Source organism: Vicugna pacos, chromosome 9 (assembly GCF_048564905.1).
Source record: "Vicugna pacos chromosome 9, VicPac4, whole genome shotgun sequence".
NCBI lineage: Eukaryota > Metazoa > Chordata > Mammalia > Artiodactyla > Camelidae > Vicugna > Vicugna pacos.
The window spans coordinates 62,077,739-62,098,788 of record NC_132995.1 but is presented as its reverse complement, the minus strand read 5'-3'; the positions used below and the strand labels follow the sequence as shown (position 1 = coordinate 62,098,788).

At 35.9% G+C, this 21,050-nt stretch overlaps 1 protein-coding gene across 5 annotated transcripts in view; it reads left to right on the top strand.

Annotated features, from left to right (window-relative positions):
• Positions 1-19,745, top strand: part of CEPT1 (choline/ethanolamine phosphotransferase 1) — a 35,960-nt gene extending 16,215 nt beyond the window's left edge. For all 5 annotated transcript variants that reach the window (XM_015244400.3, XM_072968033.1, XM_015244387.3 and 2 more), the window contains exons 5-9: positions 10,920-11,004; positions 16,896-17,027; positions 17,495-17,653; positions 18,131-18,256; positions 18,854-19,745. In XM_015244400.3, coding sequence (XP_015099886.1) covers positions 10,920-11,004; positions 16,896-17,027; positions 17,495-17,653; positions 18,131-18,256; positions 18,854-18,973 — 622 coding nt within the window. In that variant the 3' untranslated portion in view covers positions 18,974-19,745. The remainder of the gene's footprint in view (positions 1-10,919; positions 11,005-16,895; positions 17,028-17,494; positions 17,654-18,130; positions 18,257-18,853) is intronic.
• The last annotated feature ends 1,305 nt before the right edge of the window (positions 19,746-21,050 follow it).

Genomic DNA, 21,050 nt, shown 5'->3' with positions numbered 1-21,050 from the left:
CCTGTGGTGTGTTCCTTTGATGAAATATGTCCTTGGAGAACTGCAGGCAGTTCCATATTGTTAGATCATAAGATGCCTTTATGGGTGTGCCAGGAGATAAGGCTGGAGAAGATATGGAAAATCTAGGGCCGTCTGTGTCCTGCCAAGAAATGTGGGCTTTTATCCTGAATCAGTGGGGAACCTTTGCAAGACCTAAAGCAGGGAAATGACAAAAGCACATTTTAGAAAGCTCAGTCTGGCAACATTTTGGAGGGTGAGTCAGAGTGGGCTGTGACAGAAGTTAGGAGACCTGTTAGGAGGCACCAGCATAGTTAATATGAGGAATGACGAAGTCTGAACTAGCACAGTGACAGTGCTGTCGAAGAGAAGAGGGTAGGTTGGAGAGAGATTTAAGAGGTAGAAACTATAAGACATAGTCTTTTTTTGGATACGGAGAATGAATGAGAGAGCAGAGACTGGAACCACTCCCAGTTCCCCTCCTTGGGTGGGTGTGTGGAAGGTGGAGAAGGGCACTACAGAGAGGAGCCTACTTGAAGGAAGGGATAGTTTTATCTAGAACATGGGATGTGAGGAATTCTAGACATCCAAATAGAATGAGAATTGCAGAAAAATTAGAGAGCAAGCCTAGAAAGACGCCCATGAAAATTACTGAAGAGCCAGACAGGAGGAGGCATACCAGAATGAAAAGCCAGAAGTGGGATGAATTTCAAAAGAGAATAATGCTAACTGCTGCCAAATTCAAAAATGAGGACAGGAAATTATGCACTGAATTTGGCAGCGGGAGGCCATCCCGAGTAGTTTCTCTGTAGTGGTGGAGTAGCAGCCAGGCTGTAGGGATAGATGCGAATGGGAGAATTAAGTACAAGTTACTTGTAAAATGTGTAGCTCTGATGGGCAAGAGTAAGGCATCAGATGAAAGAACATGGGCTCAAAGGAAGGCGGGCTTTGTATTTTTAATAGGAAAGTTTTGAGCATACAGAAGAAAACTGACTTAGAAAAGAGATTGAAGATACCTGGAAAAAGAAAAAAAAAAGTGAGGGCATGATTTATGGAGCTTCAACTGCTGAAAATGCAGGGCAAAGAAGTTTGGGGTACTAGGCAGGAGGGGCTAGACAGGAGGACACACTCCCACTGAGACTGCAGTGCCTCCTTGTAACAGTGTGAAAAATACCTAGAAATATTGAGGCCAGTTTGAATTTAACATCTCAATTTAAATTAAATATTTGTATTGTAAGGGATTGGTTTTGATTAGGGGAAATTGTATACGATTCACTTTAAAGCAACACTGAAGTTATTAATTTTTAAGATTAAAAGCAAGCTACAACATTGATGAAATATGCTGTGAGTGCTTTACATTTAAGGAAATATTTATCAAAATACCAGAGTAATGGAAGCATATGGAATAATATAGACATTCTCAAAAGAGCAGATAAAATAGGCAGATGTATAATTGCTTAAATATTGAAGTAAAGTTTATATGTGTGGAAGAGGAAGTCCAAATTTTACTTTACTTAATTGGGGAAAACAAGGTCAATTCTCAAACATAATTTGAGAAAAGAAATTTTTAAAAATCACTTGCTTTCTCTTCCTCCTTAGGGGAAAGTGAAAGTAGCCTTAGGCACCTTGGGATTTTATTTTAAAACCTTTTCATTTTTAATTGTTGTATTTTGATGTTTATACACATGAGTGAAAAAACTCACGAGGTTTTTATATATGTATAATACATCCAGGTTGTCATAGGTTTAATAACCTTATAAAATAGTATATTCACCAAATAAGAACTTTTATTTCTTTTTCTTAGTCTCCTAATGTCACTATCTTCAGTTTTTAAGTTTGATCATAGTATCTTGAACAAAAATAGGCATAGTAATTTAATTCATCCATAACTAAATACCTTTCATTCACAGTCAGGTCTTGTGAGAAAACTGGTGTGATTTGGATACATCTTCCCTGAAATTATGAGCTATATTGTCCAGCACTTTGCTCTGGTCACAGCTAAAAGCTGCCTTGCACAGAGAATATCAGTACTTGTCACATCTAGACAGACCTTTGTCCTGACAGTGCATCTGCACTGAGCAAGTGGAGATCTAATGGAGATGAGTACTCCTCACTGGGACCCTTCCAGAACCAGTTTATTATTAGCCCTTTAGAATTTTTACTAGCCTGGATATGCAGAACTGAGGAGCGATATGAGCTTAGAGGCCAGAACTTCATAGAAGGATTGGGTTGGTAGAAGATAAGAATTATGAGTTGAAGCTCGTTTGTAAACATTTGTAAAATATTCTTTAAAATGTTTATAGATTATATTAAATGGAAGAGTCCACATTTCTTCTCTTAAGGCCTAAACCCTCTATACCTAGATACTTTTAAATACGTCACTTATAGATATATATATAGAATCATGTTTATAAATTAAGTGCTTAGAAACCCTAAGCAATCTTTAATAAAACTGTATGTATGCAAAAGATGGGCCTTAAAAAAATCTTACACACTGTGAAAGGTAGAACTCAAATTATCATTTCAGAAAAAGTACTCTCAAGTTATCTTTTCAGGAGAGAAAAAAAGAAATTGTAATAGATTGAACTCAGGCCAGTATGTCTTACCTCAAGGGTTATCTTCAAATTATTTTATCTGTGTATCAGCTTGGGGTAGGGCCTTATCCCCCAATTTGTTAAGTAAGAGTTTTGAATTACATAATATCTAAGGTTCCTTCTGTGAGTCTATTACTTTTACACATGTCATTTCTAGTGCATTTACTTATAATTTTAGCAGGCAGAGTATTTTTATCTTCACTTTATGACATTTTTCAATTCATGCATCTAAGGTTTCACATTTACATCAGCTAAAAATCTTGCCCCCAACAAGTATTCCTATGTTAATTAAATGATTTCTGACTTTTTCTTTTCTAAATGAAAAAAGTTAGTAAGTTGTATATTCTACTGGTAGTCTGGCAAATCCAGATCATCTTCTTATTCAGATAACCTCTAAAGAATAAGAATGCAAAGGCCTCCTACTTCCTATTAATTAAAACCTATTGCCTGTTAATGCCTAGTCCACTTTCTGTGGATTAAGAATCAGGAAGTTTCCTATTGCAGACCTGCATAGGGTCTGCCTACCTTTAAATGTTCAGGATTTATCACATGAATTACTAAATACCAGTGACTTTCTTTTAGTTTCTCGTTTCTCTATTTTCCCTTTTTTATTTTCCTCAGCAATGATTCATTCATTTGGACTCTGCCCATGCAAATGTTATCAGATTATTATAGATAATATCCCCAAACAACGGTTTGTATTAATGTAAAATCTAGATTGCTCTTAGGACTCACAGATCATCAGGTAAAACCATTGACCTCTATCTGTCGCATTAGCATTCATTCCTCAGTTCTTAATTTTAATTCTGTAGTTTTCATTTGAAACCCATTCTATACTGCTGCTCTTTTTCTGTCACCATCTGTGTCCCAGAACTTTTTTAGTGATTAAATTGAATGTTTTACTTGTTACCTCTAATAAAATTAATCCAATGTAGTAGAGAGTTACAATGCTGCTGAGGAATTAGCAGAAGGAAAAGGAAAAAGGATGAGATTCTGGACTAGAGATTATCAGGAAACAGGCCAAGGAGATGGCCAGTGTGATTTTTGCTCTGGCCATATCAAGAGAAGTCATACTTTCACTTTCCCACTTGCCCTTTCCACATCCGTGTAATTTTACTGACAGTAGAGACAGGTGTGTGATGAGGTATGGGGACAGTGAAGGAGTGTGGGGTGATTAGTGGTTTTTCAAACGCATGGATGACTGTACCTTCGGGCTTCTGGGAAGCATTCCTGTCTCCAGGGAAGGGGATAGGTTCTGGCACTGAAGGGACCTGTGTCACAGATAGTGTGATCATTTCGCGAGCAGTATTCACCATTTCTAGGTAACTGAGAATTGACTACGTTTTTAGTTCCAGTGTTTCCAACTGCCTACTTACGAGTCATTTATTCAGTGTATTACAGTTTTATCTTTTAAGCTTTTGTGCTATTTTGATTTGGGTAAGAAATATACCTGTATGCATAAGGATAGTAACAGTACTGTGTAAGTAGCATCGTTGAATCTTTAGATGTCTTTGTAAGGAGAATGCTACCTTTTGTATCTATTTTTGCTACCTGTTTTAGTAGGGCACTTTAGCAAAAGCTCTGAGTAAAGTTATTTTGAAATGTTTGTTTCCTTATGCATAGATTCGATGTTACAGAGTCCCAGATCATAATTATAATATGCCAGCTTCTCACAGGAACCCTGGGACCTTGGTTCTGGAACTTCACGGTAACTGCTAGAATATTCATGCTGTCCAGTGAACAATGGCGTGAACTTAATAAAGACAGCACCTTTGTCATGCACAGAGTAATTAAAAAACAAAAATTTGAAAGTCTTCCTGGTGGTATTTCACAGACAAACAGGTTATTAGAAACCAAATAATTTTAATTTGTAATAGGGCAATAAAAATCCACCCTATTGAACAAAATTTTTTGAAATATAATATTTCTGGTGATTTGATGCTAAAAACAATTCTCTCTCCTATTTACCTGTTGTACCCAGTATCATTTTTGCTCTATGTAATATTTTTAAAACAAATACCTTTCCACCATTAAATAGAATTTTTTTTTTTGGTGTTTATATTTTGAAAACAATAAAGCAAGCAGAGTTTTCCTTAGGTAAGTTGAGAGGACTCTTACAGTAAATGTAGGAAAGAGTCTGTTTATTCTCTTAATATTCTGTCAGAAACCTGGTACTAGTTCTTCTGCTTTTATTAATTGATCTTGGTTTTTTTTTTAAATGTATGGCTGGAAGCTATTCTCACTTCTGTTTGTTTTGTTTACTGTTTTCCTCTTAATGTGCTTTTAAAACTAAATATTCGTAGCTTTTCATGTTGCTATAGTCATTCTTTGAATACTGTCCTTTTTCTGTTTTGTTTTGGTAAATACCTATTTCCTTAACGCTAAGAGTAAGTAATGTATCTTTTTTCTTTCATATTAGAATTGTGATTTTCACATTATGACTTAAAAGTTCAAAAAGATTTATTAGGAAATGGTTTCCCAGTAGAATTGTCCAGAATCCATGACACTTTAGTATGAAAGATTTATTTATAAGAAAAATAGATTCTGCTTATTTTGCAGCTCAGGGAGTGTTGGGGAACTATTCATATGGACACCACACCTGACAGATCATTTCAGCAATACAAGGCTGCATTAGGTTTTGAACATTGAGTCCCCATACCCCAAATGCTTCAATAATGTGACAGAAATAGTGAATGGTAGCAGAGTTCTTTCTGAAAGCTACTTGTAGCATTGTAAATTCAGTTATTCAGTGGTAGTAACGATAGCTTTGGGGACAAATAAATAGTGAGGGATAATCTACATCTTTTTTCAAATCAGTTTGCAATGTGGAGTATCCTGAGAGGTAAGGTAGGCATGTTTTAAGAGCAAAACTAAAGCCATTTTAGTTGAACTTACAGTATATTGACATAATTGTTTGTGAGATTTCCTCCTAGAGTAATGTGCACAGTTTAAGATGTGTCATTCTTCACCACTTCTTTATCCTTAACCTGTTTTCTGGTACTTTCCCCAAAGACCTGAAGCCTTATGCACACTGCAGTTGTCTAGATTTACAATTTTTGATAGCTTATTTATTATTAATATTAATTATATTTACCAAAAGTTTTTTTTTCCCCACCAATGTTCTCAATGAAATTAAATAGTCAGGATATTGACTGTATTATTCACCTTTACCATGTCTGTCTATGATAACAAAGTACCCTCTATTTAGAGAGCCCTTCCTGTGGAAATGCACTTTAATTTTAACATCATGAAAAATGTTTTAGAACTACATTCTTTTTTGTCCAGATATATTGTCTTCAGTTTTATCAACCGCAAACTTGCAGAGATTTTCCTGTTTAACTGATTTGGTCGTTGAAATTGCCAGATATATTTTCTTTTTTACAACATTCAGAGAAAAATAGTAAGCTTCAGAAAGAGTTGTTCTTTCTAATTTGTTTCCAAATTATTTTAATTTATTAGCATCTGAACTTCTGTGTTAGCTGCTGCCTGTTGTATTCTGCCATTTTAGGGAAAATTGTGTTAAAATACGAGAAGCTTCATCCTAAAATGTATAGACATCTTAGTGATAGCAAGTTAAAAACATGTGACAAATGTTTGTCCCAGTTGATTTGTAGAGTAAAAATTAGAAGGATTTTAGCACTGTGAAGGAACAACACTAATTTCTTTCAAGGTTCTGCCACTTAGAATCTCTATAACCTTGGAAAAGCCACTTTCCTTATATGACTACCTCATCTATAAAATGGTGGTAGTATTTCCTGTCTCCTAGGATAGCTGTGAAGATTAAAAGAGTAAAACATGTTATGTGCTAACTACAGTGCTTGTTGTATAGTAACTGTTCATTATCATTATTATTGTATTTTAAGACCTGTGTTAGTAACTCCCAGTAATTTCCAGATTTCTTCCAAAATTGATTGTGCTAATTTGGGAGGAAGAATCTGTCCATGATCCCTCTATTTAACTCCAGGATTATTACTGTGTGAGGTGAGAGAACTCTCTTCTTAATCCTTCTGTTTCCAAAGGTGATAGGAATAGTCTGCCCCTTAGATTTAAGACCTAAACTCTAGCTCCTCTTACGGTACTTGTTCTGATCTAGCCGTTGCCTATTTCTCTCCTATTCGGAGTCGCTAGATGGGTTGTTGTTTTGTTTTAGTCTCTCAGATCATCTGAAGAGCCCATATACTTACTTGTATCATACTGTTCTATATAACTGAGTTTATCTCAAAAATAGATACTTAGACTTTCTCTGTATATAACACTTTAAAATACTCATAGTTATCATCACTCAGCTGTATGATTAATGTTATTTAACATTTCAGCTTGTCATGCCCAGTTTACCCCGTATCAAGGGTAGAAAGTAAAATATTGGAAGGCAGTATTTTAAATTTCTAGGTCAGTCTTCATTCCAGTCTACCAGTACTTCCCCCACCCATGGTATTTCTGGTAGAGTATATAAGGAGCGTGCCATATTCTGGTTATGTATAAGTTCCTTAGAACGTCAGATCCCTTTACAAATAATTTGAATCTGTAGTTAATAGCAGTCTAATCCTTGAATAGGATTCCAGCTACCTTCAATGACTTTCTAAGCAAAATGCTTCTTTTAAAATAATAACTAGCAAATCAAACTGTGCAAATCATAATTTCTGTGACATTGTGAATTTAGCCCTAGTGCATATTCTGTGTTAACCAAGCTAGTAGCCAACCCAATTACAACAAAATTATATTTACTATGTATAATTCAACAAAAAAATTTTGTTTACAAATTAACTGCAAGTATACCTTTGAAATGCACATGTCACATGTAGAAGAAAACTAGATTAAATTGTCTTATTTCTGATATTAGAGGTGAAAGACACTTAAAAATGCTAGGAAATGATGACTAACAAGCTTATCAACAGAATGTCAGTTCAATCTCTTCACATCCCTCAGTTAATACTGAGTCTTGGAACTCAGAATGCGTTTGTTGGGCTCTGAACACTAAGAAATAAAAATGAAACATTCAGAATAGGAATTTTCCTTATAGTTAGCTAACTTAGATGGTTTAGAGTTGTTGCACCCCTTAAATCCGTTTTTAAAGGTATCCTTCTGATGTAATCACTGTCCCGATCAGGGAGCTTTCTAAGCTGCCTTCCTCTGGTGATGAAGGCCCCTAGTATCCTCAACTCCAACTGGAGAGATTCTATTTCCTGTTCAGAAGTTAAAATTATTCATTTATTTAGGATACTTTGATATCTTTATGTCTTAATCAATATACTGTTAGGATGTTGTAAAGAAGGATGGGCCCAAGGGATTTATTATGAGTGTGGAAGGTTATTTTGACTGCGGACTGCCACAATTACCGCCTCCCCATCAGAAAAATGGGAGAGCTTAGTCTCCACAACAGGTTTGCCTTTTCCATTTTCCTTCTGTGACAGCCATCAGAATGTTGTTCGTTGCTGGCTTGTTGTGGTAATTTAAGTGTGTTCTGACCAGCATACTCACCGATTATCCTCAGTAATTGGAAAAGTTCTTTTGTCCTTCAACAGCCTATACTAAAATAAAGTAGAAGTAAGAAATTATTTAAGAAATACCAGTCAAGATACTTAAATACTTTCTTGGTTACAGAAGACTGTGTTGATTACCATCTAATTTCCACCCCCCTGTGAAGTTTTCAAGTGGTGGTAGTCTAATGCTATAGATAGATTTGTATTGCGTGTCTTTTAAAAGAATCACTCTGGTGTTTTAGGTGGTTTTCTACCACATATCCCTTGTCCATTGAAGAACTTATTTTTGGTATAGTTACGGAGGTTGATCTTTTTGTTTTTGTTTGTGAGAAACAGTTCCAACATGTGGGAATATTATCACCCATGTTAGTATTTTGGAAATACTAATAAGCAAGTGACTGCAGAAATGCCAAATTCCTGCCTTTATATGATAGTCTCCCTCTAGATAATTATGACTTTCCTGCATAGCCGAAAAGAGTAAAATAGCCCCCTCCTAATATGTGTGGTGGTGAATTCAGCCCGTACTGAGACTTCCTAGTGGGAAGGTGGGAAAATGGACTGTCATGTAACTGCTTCTCTTCTAAACAGAATCATTAACTCTTCTGTTCACTGTTAATCATTTCTGTCACCTGTCCCTCTTAGCTTGCTTAGTTTCTATCTTTGGGGATGGTCTCGCATTTTTCACTGACAGTCAAGATTAGAGCCACATCCCTGGGAGTGGTGATAGGCTGTTCTCATGATTAAGAGCAGGAGGGTTTTAACCTGTAGTACAGAGCATTCCTCTAAATCAGATAATCACACAGGAAACAATATTCTTAACTAATTACCAACTGGTAAGTAGTTTTCCCGGGCTCTCCTTCCTCACATTAAGGCACTGTTGACCTAAATACAATGATAATATCTGAATGGTTTAGGAAATTCTGTCTTCCAAAATTTCCAAACAGGCTAATCCATAAAACTTCCCCTAGGATCCTGATTTGGGACTTTGTAAAGATTTTTCATGTTTCCTGTTCCTTTTACATTCATTTGTCCAGGGTACAAAGATTAATTGCATGAGGTTCCCTCCATTTTTATTTTGTAATTCTATACTTCTGGCCCTTCCCCTCCCAAAAGGCTACTTCATATATCCAGCAAATGTTGTAAGATGTCTGCCCTCCTCCACCCAAGACAGAGTCGAACATCTTTGACACCTGCTTAGTCTCCTGAGTCTGCTACTGAGTGTAATTCCCTTTATTGGCAACACCACTCACCAGGTCAGCTCTACAGATTCTTTTTAGCCTAATTCAGTCCATTTTTTTTTCTAATAAATGTGTATATCAAGATAACTACATCACTATGTTTGCAGCTTAATACATTCTTGAGCAATCAAAGATCAGTTTTTTAGTTGTGAGAGACTGGTTTCAATCTAGTAATTTATTATGAGCATGAGAGCTTATGTATCTTAAGCTCACATTATAGATTGTCTGCTTGAAGTATCAATTTTAGAAATGGGGGCTCCATTCTTCTCTGGGAGTAGGTCCCGTTGCTGTTGTTGCTGTCATTTTTCTTAGACTGATTTTCTTTTTAGTTTACCTTCTTAATAGTTAAATTAGTCACTTTGTTTAAAAACTAACATTATAAAAAAAGTATGCAGTGAATAGTCTCCTCATCCTCATCTCCCAGCTATCCAGTTCTCACACTGTCCTCTCCAGTAGGTCCCCACTGCTCTTAGTTTGCAATGTGTCCTTCCAGAAATTTGTTATGTAATTATTGGCAAAATTTTAAATGGAATACCATTTTTCTTCTTTTTTAATACAAAAAGTAGCATATAGGCATTCCGGAACTTTTTTTTTCACCTAATATAGCTTTGGTACTTTTCCATGTCACTACGCAGAAAGCTGTCCCAGTAGTTCGTTGTATGGAAGTACCATAATTTCTACAACTGCTCCCTCACTGAGGGATTTCTTTTTAAAAATTTTCTTCTATAAATAGTGCTGTACTGAATAGCCTTGTACAGACATTTTGTGCAAGCATACCTGTAGGGTAAATCACCAAAATCAGAAGGCATTTGGATCCCGTAATCTGAGAATGACAAGTGCTCGTTGACAGAGGAAAAGGAACATGAGTTTATGCTTTGCTTCTCAGTCTTTTTGCCCGTATTCTTTTTTCATACTTTCAGACTTCTAATTTTCTACTGCCCTGTTTTTGTACCAGGTTTGTCTCTTCTTGACTGTAAGATTATTTTCAGCAACTTCAAAGCTAATTCCTGGCTGCTTTCAGTATCTTCTTTCCAGACATCTTAGAACCTAATAAGCATAAGGATTTGATTGAGAATTGGGTGCATTTTTTTTTCACCCATACCACTGTTGGCATTAAATGAATATATCTAAAGGGCAGTAAGTTTTGCAAGGTATCAGTGATTTATGTCACTTTAGTAACAGCTCACCATTTCTTCTGTTTGATACCACAAAGCACTTATTTCAAGATCTCGTATTTTAAAGCAGTGCAGTGCAATTCTCTGCTTGATACTTGGACTTTAATACACATACACTTCTTTTTTTTTTTTTTTTTTTTTTTTGGTGAGAAAGGTTAAGCTATAGTTTCAGCCCAACTTCAATGAGACAGAAATTTCCTTTAGAAAGGAGGGGTTTTTATTGCTCTGTGAAATTCATCAAATTAAATTAAAAGGCTCTGGATTTTATTTGATTTTGCTCATAACAAATTTTTGACATCTCCTTTTCCCCTTTCCTCGATATTTGAGATTTTTTTTTCTATTGTGCATGATAGAGGAATGCTGCTAAGCTTGCAAGTAATTAACTTGAAATTGTTTTGAGTAATTCTGCTTTTTTGGCTTTTTGTACCTAATCAGAATTGATGTGACTGAAGTGCAAATCTTCATAATAATCATGCATTTGCTGGCAGTGATTGGAGGACCACCTTTTTGGCAGTCTATGGTAACTCTTCGCATTGTGTATCCCATGTAATGCGTGTTGTCTTTTGCTTGTGTTTTCCTAACAAAGGATAATGCTGTTAAAGGGTGATGTGTAAAACTGTTTTATTCGTTCTGAAAATGAAAAGTCACAATATCAGTAGGACACAGACTTCTCTTTAGGGCATAGTGAACTTTACTACCTGGAGTTCTGTGGTACAGTAGGTCCATTTCATGGCTGTTTCTGAAGGCTATCAGAGTTATTACTTGTCATCCCATTTTACAGATGAGGAAACAGCAGGTAGTATATCAGGTAAACCAATGATAAGATTAAATCAGATCTTTTCTCTTTCTGAACTACATAAATTTTCTGGTTTCTCTGTCATGTGCTTAAAGCTGAATAACAAATTTTGATAGTAAGTTAACTCTGGCCCCAGATCAGAATAAATGCTTATTGAAATCCATGCCATAGGATTGTTTTACCAGGACCTTGATTTTCAGCCAGACCTGAAATATAGTCACTCCTACAAACACAAGTTCTTTTCCACAAACTTCTAAAAGAGGGAATATAGTAGGTATAATACAGGGGCCAGAACACAGGCTCAGGAACTAGACTGCCTGAATTTGATCCTGGCTCCACTGCCTACTGTGTGAACTTCATCTGTTGTTTAACTCCCTGTGGCTTAGTTTCCTCCTCTGTACAATGAGGAAATAATAGTATCTGTCTTACAAGGTTATTTTGTGGATTAAATGAGCATGTGTAAAGCACTCAGAACAATGCCTATCAAATAAGCCCTCAAAAAAGTTGTTGCTGCTCTTACAAGTGGAATGTTTACTACTCCTACACGAACACAGTACTTAAAAATCAGATTAATTTTAAGGTTTAAGGGAAATTTACTGAGCAAGATTTTTCCCCTACCTAACTTACTTTATGATGGTAAATTAGATACTTGAGGAAGTGTAGTTAACACCCTTCCTTAGGTATTTATTACCAGAAATTGTTTAATGCCTTTTGCTGGGAAGATAGGGTTGTGACAAGGGAGGAGATGAAGGAATAAACTTAATCCATAGTCAACCAGGAAAATTCTGAAACTGTTCATTCATGTACATAATAGCCTTCAAAATCACATCTTTTCCTACACACTGGTCTCAAAAGCCAATACAGTTCTAGTGAAATCTGAGATCTATAGATATGTATCTATATGCAATACAAATAGATGTGCATATATATACACGCACTATATATAGATATACGTATAGATAGATCTCAGATCTCACTAAAGAGTATTATTACTTTTGGTCTCCTGTAGGTTAAATAGTTAACAGTTATAAATAGTTATAGAACTGTTAGTTAATAGTAGTAAACAATTTAGCTGTAGAGGAAGGAAAGAAAAGATTTTCTTTTCCTAAAACTAGATTATAAAGCTAAAGTCAACCTCCCACTTAAGTTTTTTGTATCTCTTGACTATACCGATTATGATTTTCATGAACTTTGTGTCTTATACCAAAATCTCTCCCCCTCCAAGATTAATTTGCATATCTTACACATATACAAATTGCCCATAATGTTTCTGCATACCAATAACAGAAAAATGGGATTTCTGGCTTGATCATTGAAAAACAAGTCAGCATTAGGTGTATATACCTAAGTATCCTTATCAGTATGGAAGTACATAAAGCATTGTTGTCAGTGTAGTTACGTATTCATGTCGACTATACACATATCCTTAATTTTGAGGTGGCAGTAAATTGGCTTCAGGTAAACTTGTTACCTTTTTTTTAGGATTTGTGCATACCACCTGTACATGTACATAACATAATTTTCTTTTCTTTCAAAGGAATCAAATATTTTGTCCTATCTTTATTGATAATTAAAATAATATAATCATTCTTTTTTATTATATGTTTAAAAAGATAATCTAAGGAACTCTAAGACCCAAGACTGAAATGGGGGTCCCAGTTCTAGGGTTAGTGAGGTTAAGTTGTAGTAGAGACATAGATTCCCAGGCTTCTGTCTTATTAATAGCATTATTGGTTCTGCTGTTAGTATCATAAATTAAACTAAACGGGAAGGACTTGACTTCTCTGGTGATATTTATTTGAAGGCTCAGAGAAATATTCTATGTTCTTTGAGCAGTTTCTAGCACAGAATCCTATAATCAACTTCAGAGCACTTTCTTTCTTTTTTCTTTTCACTTGGCCCTGTGGACTCATTGCTGAATATGCTATTTTTAATTGCATTGTGTTAGTTCAGGAAAGACTGCTACATGCAATGTTCTGATTTATTTATGTGCCGAAATGAAGAGAAGATATTTAGCCTGAGTGTGAAATTTTTATCTCTTGAGGTTGAATACATAAAATGGAAATTGCCTTCCAAATCCTCATTGAAAGGCTTTAACTGATCTGTAAGAAAGCAACTTTATGGTAAAAACAAACAGAAACAGTACAAATGTCTTCGTATAACTGATTTTAGAAGATCAGCTATTTTGCAGAAGTAAGTGATTTGTATCCACTACATATGGATTACCCATTTTTTTTTTTCCTTCAAAGAGATGGTTTTTTAACCAAAGGTTACAGTTAGTTTTGGTTGGTTTTGGTTGGCTGGGTTTTTTTGTGTGAGTGGTTTTGGTGGGGGGCAGTTCCCCCCATTTTTTAAGGAAAGAAATTTTCATGCACAAAGGTTAGTGCATGGTTTACACATTACAAGAAACAAGACTTTTTTGCAGGGTGTGTCTTGGAACTATCTTCTGTCATATATATCACTCTTTTAAAAAAGAATGTCATCACTTTGGAAGGGAAACCACATATAATCCCCTCATGGTTACTTTCACTGACTTTGATTCTTTTAAAAGTAGTGGTTGATTAAATATATATTAAACCAGGAGACACCTTCTGGAATCCAGTTAAGGCAAATGGTGAGTTTTACTACAGGTTAAGTTTCATAATTCATTAGGTAGAACTGAAGACTTACTGTGTAGTGTAATTTAGTTGTAGCTCATTCTTAAACTAAAAGATTTAAGAAGTGCCCTTATACTTAACATTACAAACAGGTGTTTCCACATTCTTCGGAAGGAAGAATTAATCTCAAAATGATACTATCTATTTCTGCTGAAATTTACAAAGCCTGTAAGAATGTTTTATTATGCTCATAAGAAAGCTAATCTAACAGTTGAGTAACTGATATTCTGCTTTAATCCAAACAATTGAACCAAAACCTGTGTCCGTTTTAATCTGGTAAATCTGAGAATTTAAGATTTTTTTAATCTTTAAAAAAGATAGATATTATTTGGATGCATAACTTTATGCCACGAATCCAGAAAGTTTTACCCTAGCATAAAGCAGACACCATGACCCAAGGGAGTTTTTATTTTTCCTGGTCTCAAAGACTGCCGACGCTCTGGGAAGGCCTGAGATAAAGATGTTTTAAGTACAGCTTTCTGGCTGTTTCTATACAGTGGATGCACTTTGATCACCTTGGATGAGTTCCAGGAGGATGAGGCCAGAAAGAAAAAGATTGGTAAAGATGGATGTGCCCACCTCCTTGATCTTGAGTGTGAGGTGAAAATGGCAACGCTTTTAGTCCTTTTCATAAGTGATTCAGTCAGTGCTGATTTTTAAGGGATCACCTGGTGAGACTCAGAATTTCTCTGACTTCAGCTTTCCCTTCCCATTGCCTCAGATTTTTCTTGTAGCTAACTTCCTTTTTCCTTCTCAATGTGGGGGCAAGATGTGTCTTCATAGTGTCTCCAAAAATTAATTCAACGTAGAGGGTAAGAGAAATGAAGAGCATCTTAATCTTCATTTGACAAGTTTATACTGGGCACCTTCAATATCCAGGGTTCTAGAAAGAATATAAAAATCAATTCAAACATAAACCAACACTCAAGGGTTTATGTTTTGGTGTATATCTCTTATATATGACAGAAGTGAAGAGAGCCCTAAGAATGTTTATGATTCTTTGCTTGTAAGCCTGTAGCCTGCTTACTTACTTTGTGGTCCAAGCCATCTACTAATTTGCCTGGCTTTTCTAATGTTGCTGTTTATTTTTTCTTATTTCAAAAGGCAACAGTTTCCATGATCCTAAAGCATTTTCACCATATTTTAAATACAGTTGTGACACTGTTCATTTCGGTTGTGGCACAGATTGCTGCTGCACCAGAGTTGGCACTCATTTAGTACCCTGGCTCTAGTACAGGCGTGCCCCTGTAATGGATTAATGCTTTGCTTCTTCTGAAATCTGAAGGAGTATAGTATTGCCTCCTTTGCCAGACAGGTGCTTTGTCTCTGGAGGGAAAAAGAAACTAGCCAGAGTATTGAATTTTAGCCAGGTGCATCAGATTAGATTGTAATAGCCTTGATTTTCCGAACTAGAGCAAAAAAAGAAAAATCTCTTGGAGTTCAAAGCAACCATGGTGTTGATTTTCTCCTTTATTGAAAATAAGCTTTGAATTTGGGTTGTACAGTTTAGAGATCGATTAGGGAAGGAAAGGAGACCATTTAAGGTGCTCCATAAAGTTCTGGGCTTAGTTTTTAAGTTGACCTGTTTCATTTTAGAAAATTAAACACTGCCACAGTACAACTTGAAATTTGAATAGTTGATTTCCTTTTTTTCTTTTTAGACTGCAGTTTTGCAGGAGTCATAGAGTTGTTTAAATAAACTGAGACCTTAAGCATTTTAAAGAAATAAAGTATCTAAACATTAAATTTTATATCTATCAATTTTACTTGGGTTTTATGCACACAAAAAATAGGACATGTCACATTTCTTATTTGATTTTGAAAGTGTAGGCAGATGGCATCCCTAAAAAGTGTAGACAGCCCTAACTAAAATGTCTTCATTGTAAGAACTCAGTGCCCATTAAACCATTATGGGCTTTGGAATCTTATTCCTAGAGTCATTTGTTTAAAATTAATAGAATATATCATTTTACTGTTGCTTTTTTTCCAATCCATATTGGACAAAATTAGAGACTTCAGAAAAGCTAAAAAGAGAGGTGCAAAAAGGAAGAAAATCTTAAATGACTTTTACATTTTAGTACAGGTGTATTTCATTTTAAATGGTGGCTATTGTGCTTGCAAGATTAGATAACATGATCTCAATCCACTGAACTCCCCTTACTTTAGGTAATTCATATTTTTCGTATACTATAAAAATGTGTTTACTTCTTCTGAGAAGTAAGCTTATATGTTAAAATTTTGGATCCACAATTATAGAGCTGTACTTTATTGGATGTGCTTCACGTTTTTCCCTCTGCCCCTCAGTTGACTCTCCTCCAATCAGAATCTCTTGACATCAACATGAGAGCTGTTTATACTCTTTGTGAAGTTACAAATTGAGATTACCAGAAGCTCCTTGACTATGAATGCCTTCTTAGTTGCTCTCTGTTTTTACTAGCTGCCTGTATCCTAACAGTTGGGAGCTCTTTTAAGTAGAACTTCTGTCTTCCATTCTCCAGTTTGCAGAATTTTTAAACTTAATTTCAAATATTTCTGGTCCTTTATTCTCTGCTTTCTCTCTCATAACACTTAGTAACAAATTACAGATTTAGAGGTAGAATTCAAAAAATGCACAAAGAAAAAGACAAAGTGCACTTCTTTAATAAAAAGGCCAGAAGATAGCCTGGTTCATTGTTGGGATGAACTTTACTTAGCTATGACACATATTAATCAAGTTCAATCAGTTACTTTTTTAAATAGTTGGTGTCAGAAGTGAGATTAATTTCTATATAATCTCATCTTTGAGACTTGTTATATTACTCATAATGGAAAGGATAGAAGCTTCGATTAATTTAAGTATTTACTAAACTATAGAAGGAATGGAGAATATATCAGAATATGAATCAAGTATTTGACTGTTTTGTTTTCTTATTTTAATTTGTATATGTAGTAATTGTTCTCTCTCTCTACCCATTAAAGATTCCAGTGCTGAATATTCAAATGAAAATTTTTCCCGCGCTTTGCACTGTAGCAGGGACCATATTTTCCTGTACAAACTACTTCCGTGTAATCTTCACAGGTGGTGTTGGCAAAAATGGATCAACAATAGCAGTGAGTATATCTTAAGATTTCTAATGATGGTGCTTAGGACTTAGTTTTGTAGTTGCTTTGTTTTTCATTTGAATTGATTAAAATCACTTGTTAATTGAGAGTTTCCACTTAGTCTTAAAGAAAAAAAAGTAGTAGCCAAAACTTCTCAGTTTTATTTACACATATATACATTTATATGCCTATAATTGCATGTTTTTGTGCATGCACACACACCCAAACACTTCTATGCACATTTTTTTTCAGGGTGCCCTGCTTTGTAAAGTAAGTCTGGCCTCTTAAGTAAAATCCTCAGTCTGTGCCTAACCAGTCCATGCTGCTGCTTTCCAGTAGCTGTTCTGGTATTCAGTTATAGAATCTGCTGGCTGTCAGACACCGTGAGGTTCTTAGAAGTTCGAGCTGATCTGTCTTACAACAAGCAGATCCATATAGAACACGACTAACTCCTCACTTCTCTTTACTCTGTGCAGGGGACAAGTGTCCTTTCTCCTTTTCTCCATATTGGATCAGTAATTACATTAGCTGCAATGATCTACAAGAAATCAGCAGTTCAGCTTTTTGAAAAGCATCCCTGTCTTTATATATTGACATTTGGTTTTGTATCTGCCAAAATCACCAACAAGCTTGTGGTAAGCTCCAAAGTTTTTGTTTATTTTGTTTTTAACTTTTGTCTTATATTGGTTTTAAGCCCGTAGTTTTCATCCCGTAGCTCCCTAAGCAGTTCTAGAGTTTGCTCTTCTCTAGTCAAAATCTCTTGACATCAGTGTGGGAGCTGTTTTTAGTCTTAACCATTTGGGATTACCGGAAGCCCCTTGAACCTCTGTACTTCTTTCTGTCCACAGTTTAATTTGGTTAGTTCGTCTCCATTCTTCAATCTCAATCTGTACAGTCAGGTAAAGGCTCTTTGTGAAAAGCATGCTTAGAGGGCCTTAGTGGACATGGTGTATCCCTTTGGTGTATAGATCTACCCACTTTGTGTTTTAGTTTTAGAAACTCAGTAAATATTGCTAACAAATTCTTGAAACTTGATACTTGATAACAATACTGATTTACTATGTAGCTCTAATATGAAAATGCCTACATCACTGATTCTGTTTTATTCGTAGGTGGCGCACATGACCAAAAGCGAAATGCATTTGCATGACACAGCATTCATAGGTCCAGCACTTTTGTTTCTGGACCAGTATTTTAACAGCTTTATTGACGAATATATTGTACTGTGGATTGCCCTGGTAAGTTTTGTACTGTGTTCTGTTTCATGATTTGGAAGCTTCTTGTTTCCTTGTTTCAATGGGCCGGTCCTGAAAGATAGGTCATGTAATTGTAATGATTTGGAATACCAGAAAACCACATTTATGGGACTTTTTGAGAATTCCTTGTGGCTTCATCTTTGAGTCTTTTTTTTTTTTTTTTTTTTTTTTTTTGCTTATTCTTATTAGTCCTGCCTACATCATGGCTCATAAATTCCAGATTTCTGACTGTAAAGCTGGAGTTGGCCAACTGCACTCTGGGGGCCAATAGACAGTTTTTATGAACAAAGTTTTATTGGAACACAGTCGTGACCATTCACTTATGTATTATTTATGGCTGCTTTTATGCTACAGAGTTGAGCAGTTGTGACAAGACTGTGGTCCACAGAGCCTAAAATAGTTAGAGTTTTTTGCTCCTTGGTATAAAGGGAAAAAAAGGGAATTGAGTTATTAAGTTGTATGGAACTGAAGGTGAATTTGAAGAGAAGAAAGTCGGAAGCCACTCCTCTTTGCTTTCAGGAAGCTTACGGATGGCCTAAGCAGGTCCTGAGAATCTCATAGTCTTTTTTTCCCCCCCAGGTCTTCTCTTTCTTTGATTTGATTCGCTACTGTGTCAGTGTTTGCAATCAGATTGCATCTCACCTGCACATACATGTCTTCAGAATCAAAGTCTCTACAGCTCATTCTAATCATCATTAATGATGCAATTGACGTTATATAGGAAACTCATGTTTTCTGCAAGAAAGGATCTGGACATATTAAGGAGACTGGGGTGGCTAAGAACAAATATAATTTATAATAATCGATGTTGTATAACTTTTATTCTTTGTTACTGGTAACACTCCTTAACTGTACTGTGTGAGAATGGCGATTTCAAGTTCCATCCTGTAAACTGTAACATGTTGTCATACAGGGTTTGGCCCAAGAAAGCATGCAAGAAAAAATGCCATGTGTTTGTAATTATCCTGGATTCAGAGTAAAATTGTCATGGGGAGCAGGTCCCCAGTGGTGGAGATTTCTAATGTAGAATATTTGCAGGCCAGAAGATGGTTGCTTTATAATTTTAACAAATCATCATCTGTTAGTGACATCCTTGTTTAGTGTCTTCTCAAGCTTTTTTACCAAGGAGCTCAGCTGGTAGCACAGATACATCCCACTAGCTTGTGAGGTGGAACTAGTGATAAAGATCTTGAATTTGGATTGAAAGACTTCCTATCTTTACATTGTTGAGGAAGTCATTTTCTTGTTGCTCAAGAAATGGTATCTCATGGGCTTGGGAAATCCTGTTAGCATGCATAATAATGTGGTAACTTTATCAATCCATTTTATTTTTTTAAATAAATGTATGATGTGAAAGCCAGTCTTTTTCTCCGTTTTATTCAGTGGAAAGATAAACTAAGTTTTAATGTTGTTTTTAAAAATTTTAAGCAAAATTTATTTCTGTTCTTCAATAAATAAGGAAATTCGGTCAGCTGCTTTGTTGTTATGTGTCCTGTGACCTTTCTGTTCTGTATAAAATTAATTAACTCAAAACACGGGAGTGTTATGTTCATTTTCCCTCTCAGGAGGTTTTCTGTTTTGTTGCAGTTGTCAGCCTTGAGAGTATAAGTCTTTTAGGAATCTCAAACCCTTCCCCCAGATTGTCAGTAAAAGAGGCTTGGGCCTCTTGAAAATTTGCGCTCTCCTTTTCTGGCTGCTCAATATCTGCACAACAGTTTGAAATGAAAACCAAGTATCCTCAGTAACTATAAACCAGATCTGTTTCCACGGTACATAGATAGTTCAGTTGCTTGAATGAAGAGGGAGACAGGCAGAAAAGTTTTAAACTATTGACTAAAATGAGGTATGTTGTTACTGATTTTTATTTATAAGCTGTTTCCATAATCAGAGGTAAACAGTAGCTGTGCAGCCTTGCCTGGCAGCCGGAACTCTTTCTTGCACTTCTAATGGTTCCATCAGTTCCATATAATCTTGATTAGCAATGACAGTGAAACCTTTTATTTCTTTGCTAGAATATAGTAGGAAAGGGAAATTTCTCAGTACCTTTGCTTGCTAGCAACTTCAGCATCTGGAGTAGAGAAGTGCATACAGGAAAAAAGGCAGATCAAATTTTGTAAGCTAGGACAGAGGAAAAAGAAGAAGGGCTAATTAACTTATTTGGCAAAGTTACATCCTTGTCTTGTCAGATGTAGCAGATGTTAATTACCTACAGGAGACATTGAGGTGTGGGAGGCTAAACAGCATACCAGTGTCACAACAGTTGCTACTTTTCCGAATGGGAACTAGAATCCACATCTTCTGAATCCTGGTCCAGGGCTCTCTCCTACACCATAGTAGGTTTTAGTGGGATACAGCTACAAACAGATGCTAGGATCTTTTTCAGCCTAAAGGAAATCTGGAATACATTCAGGTATTTGGTGTGTGCGTCCTTCAGCTCTAGATTACTATCAGCATCAGATCGAGGGTATGTGAACCTCAGCTGGCCTTGCTTCTTCTTGTGATCATATACCTGGTTAGGTACCAAAATCTCCTGAAGAAGTTTAAAAAAATACAGGTTCCCAGGTCCTATCTCTAGAGATGATTTGGTAGGTTTGAGACGGGGCCTCCTATTTTTCATAAGCTCTCCAGGATTCCAGTCCTTGTTCTAAAACTTTCTGAGGTACAACTAGGCTTAGGAACTACTGCCGTAAATTACCTAAAGACATGCATTAACTCTTAGAAGCTGTGCAGAGTAACAGCATAGCTGGGGTGGTATGTGCACAGCGGAGCATCTGCC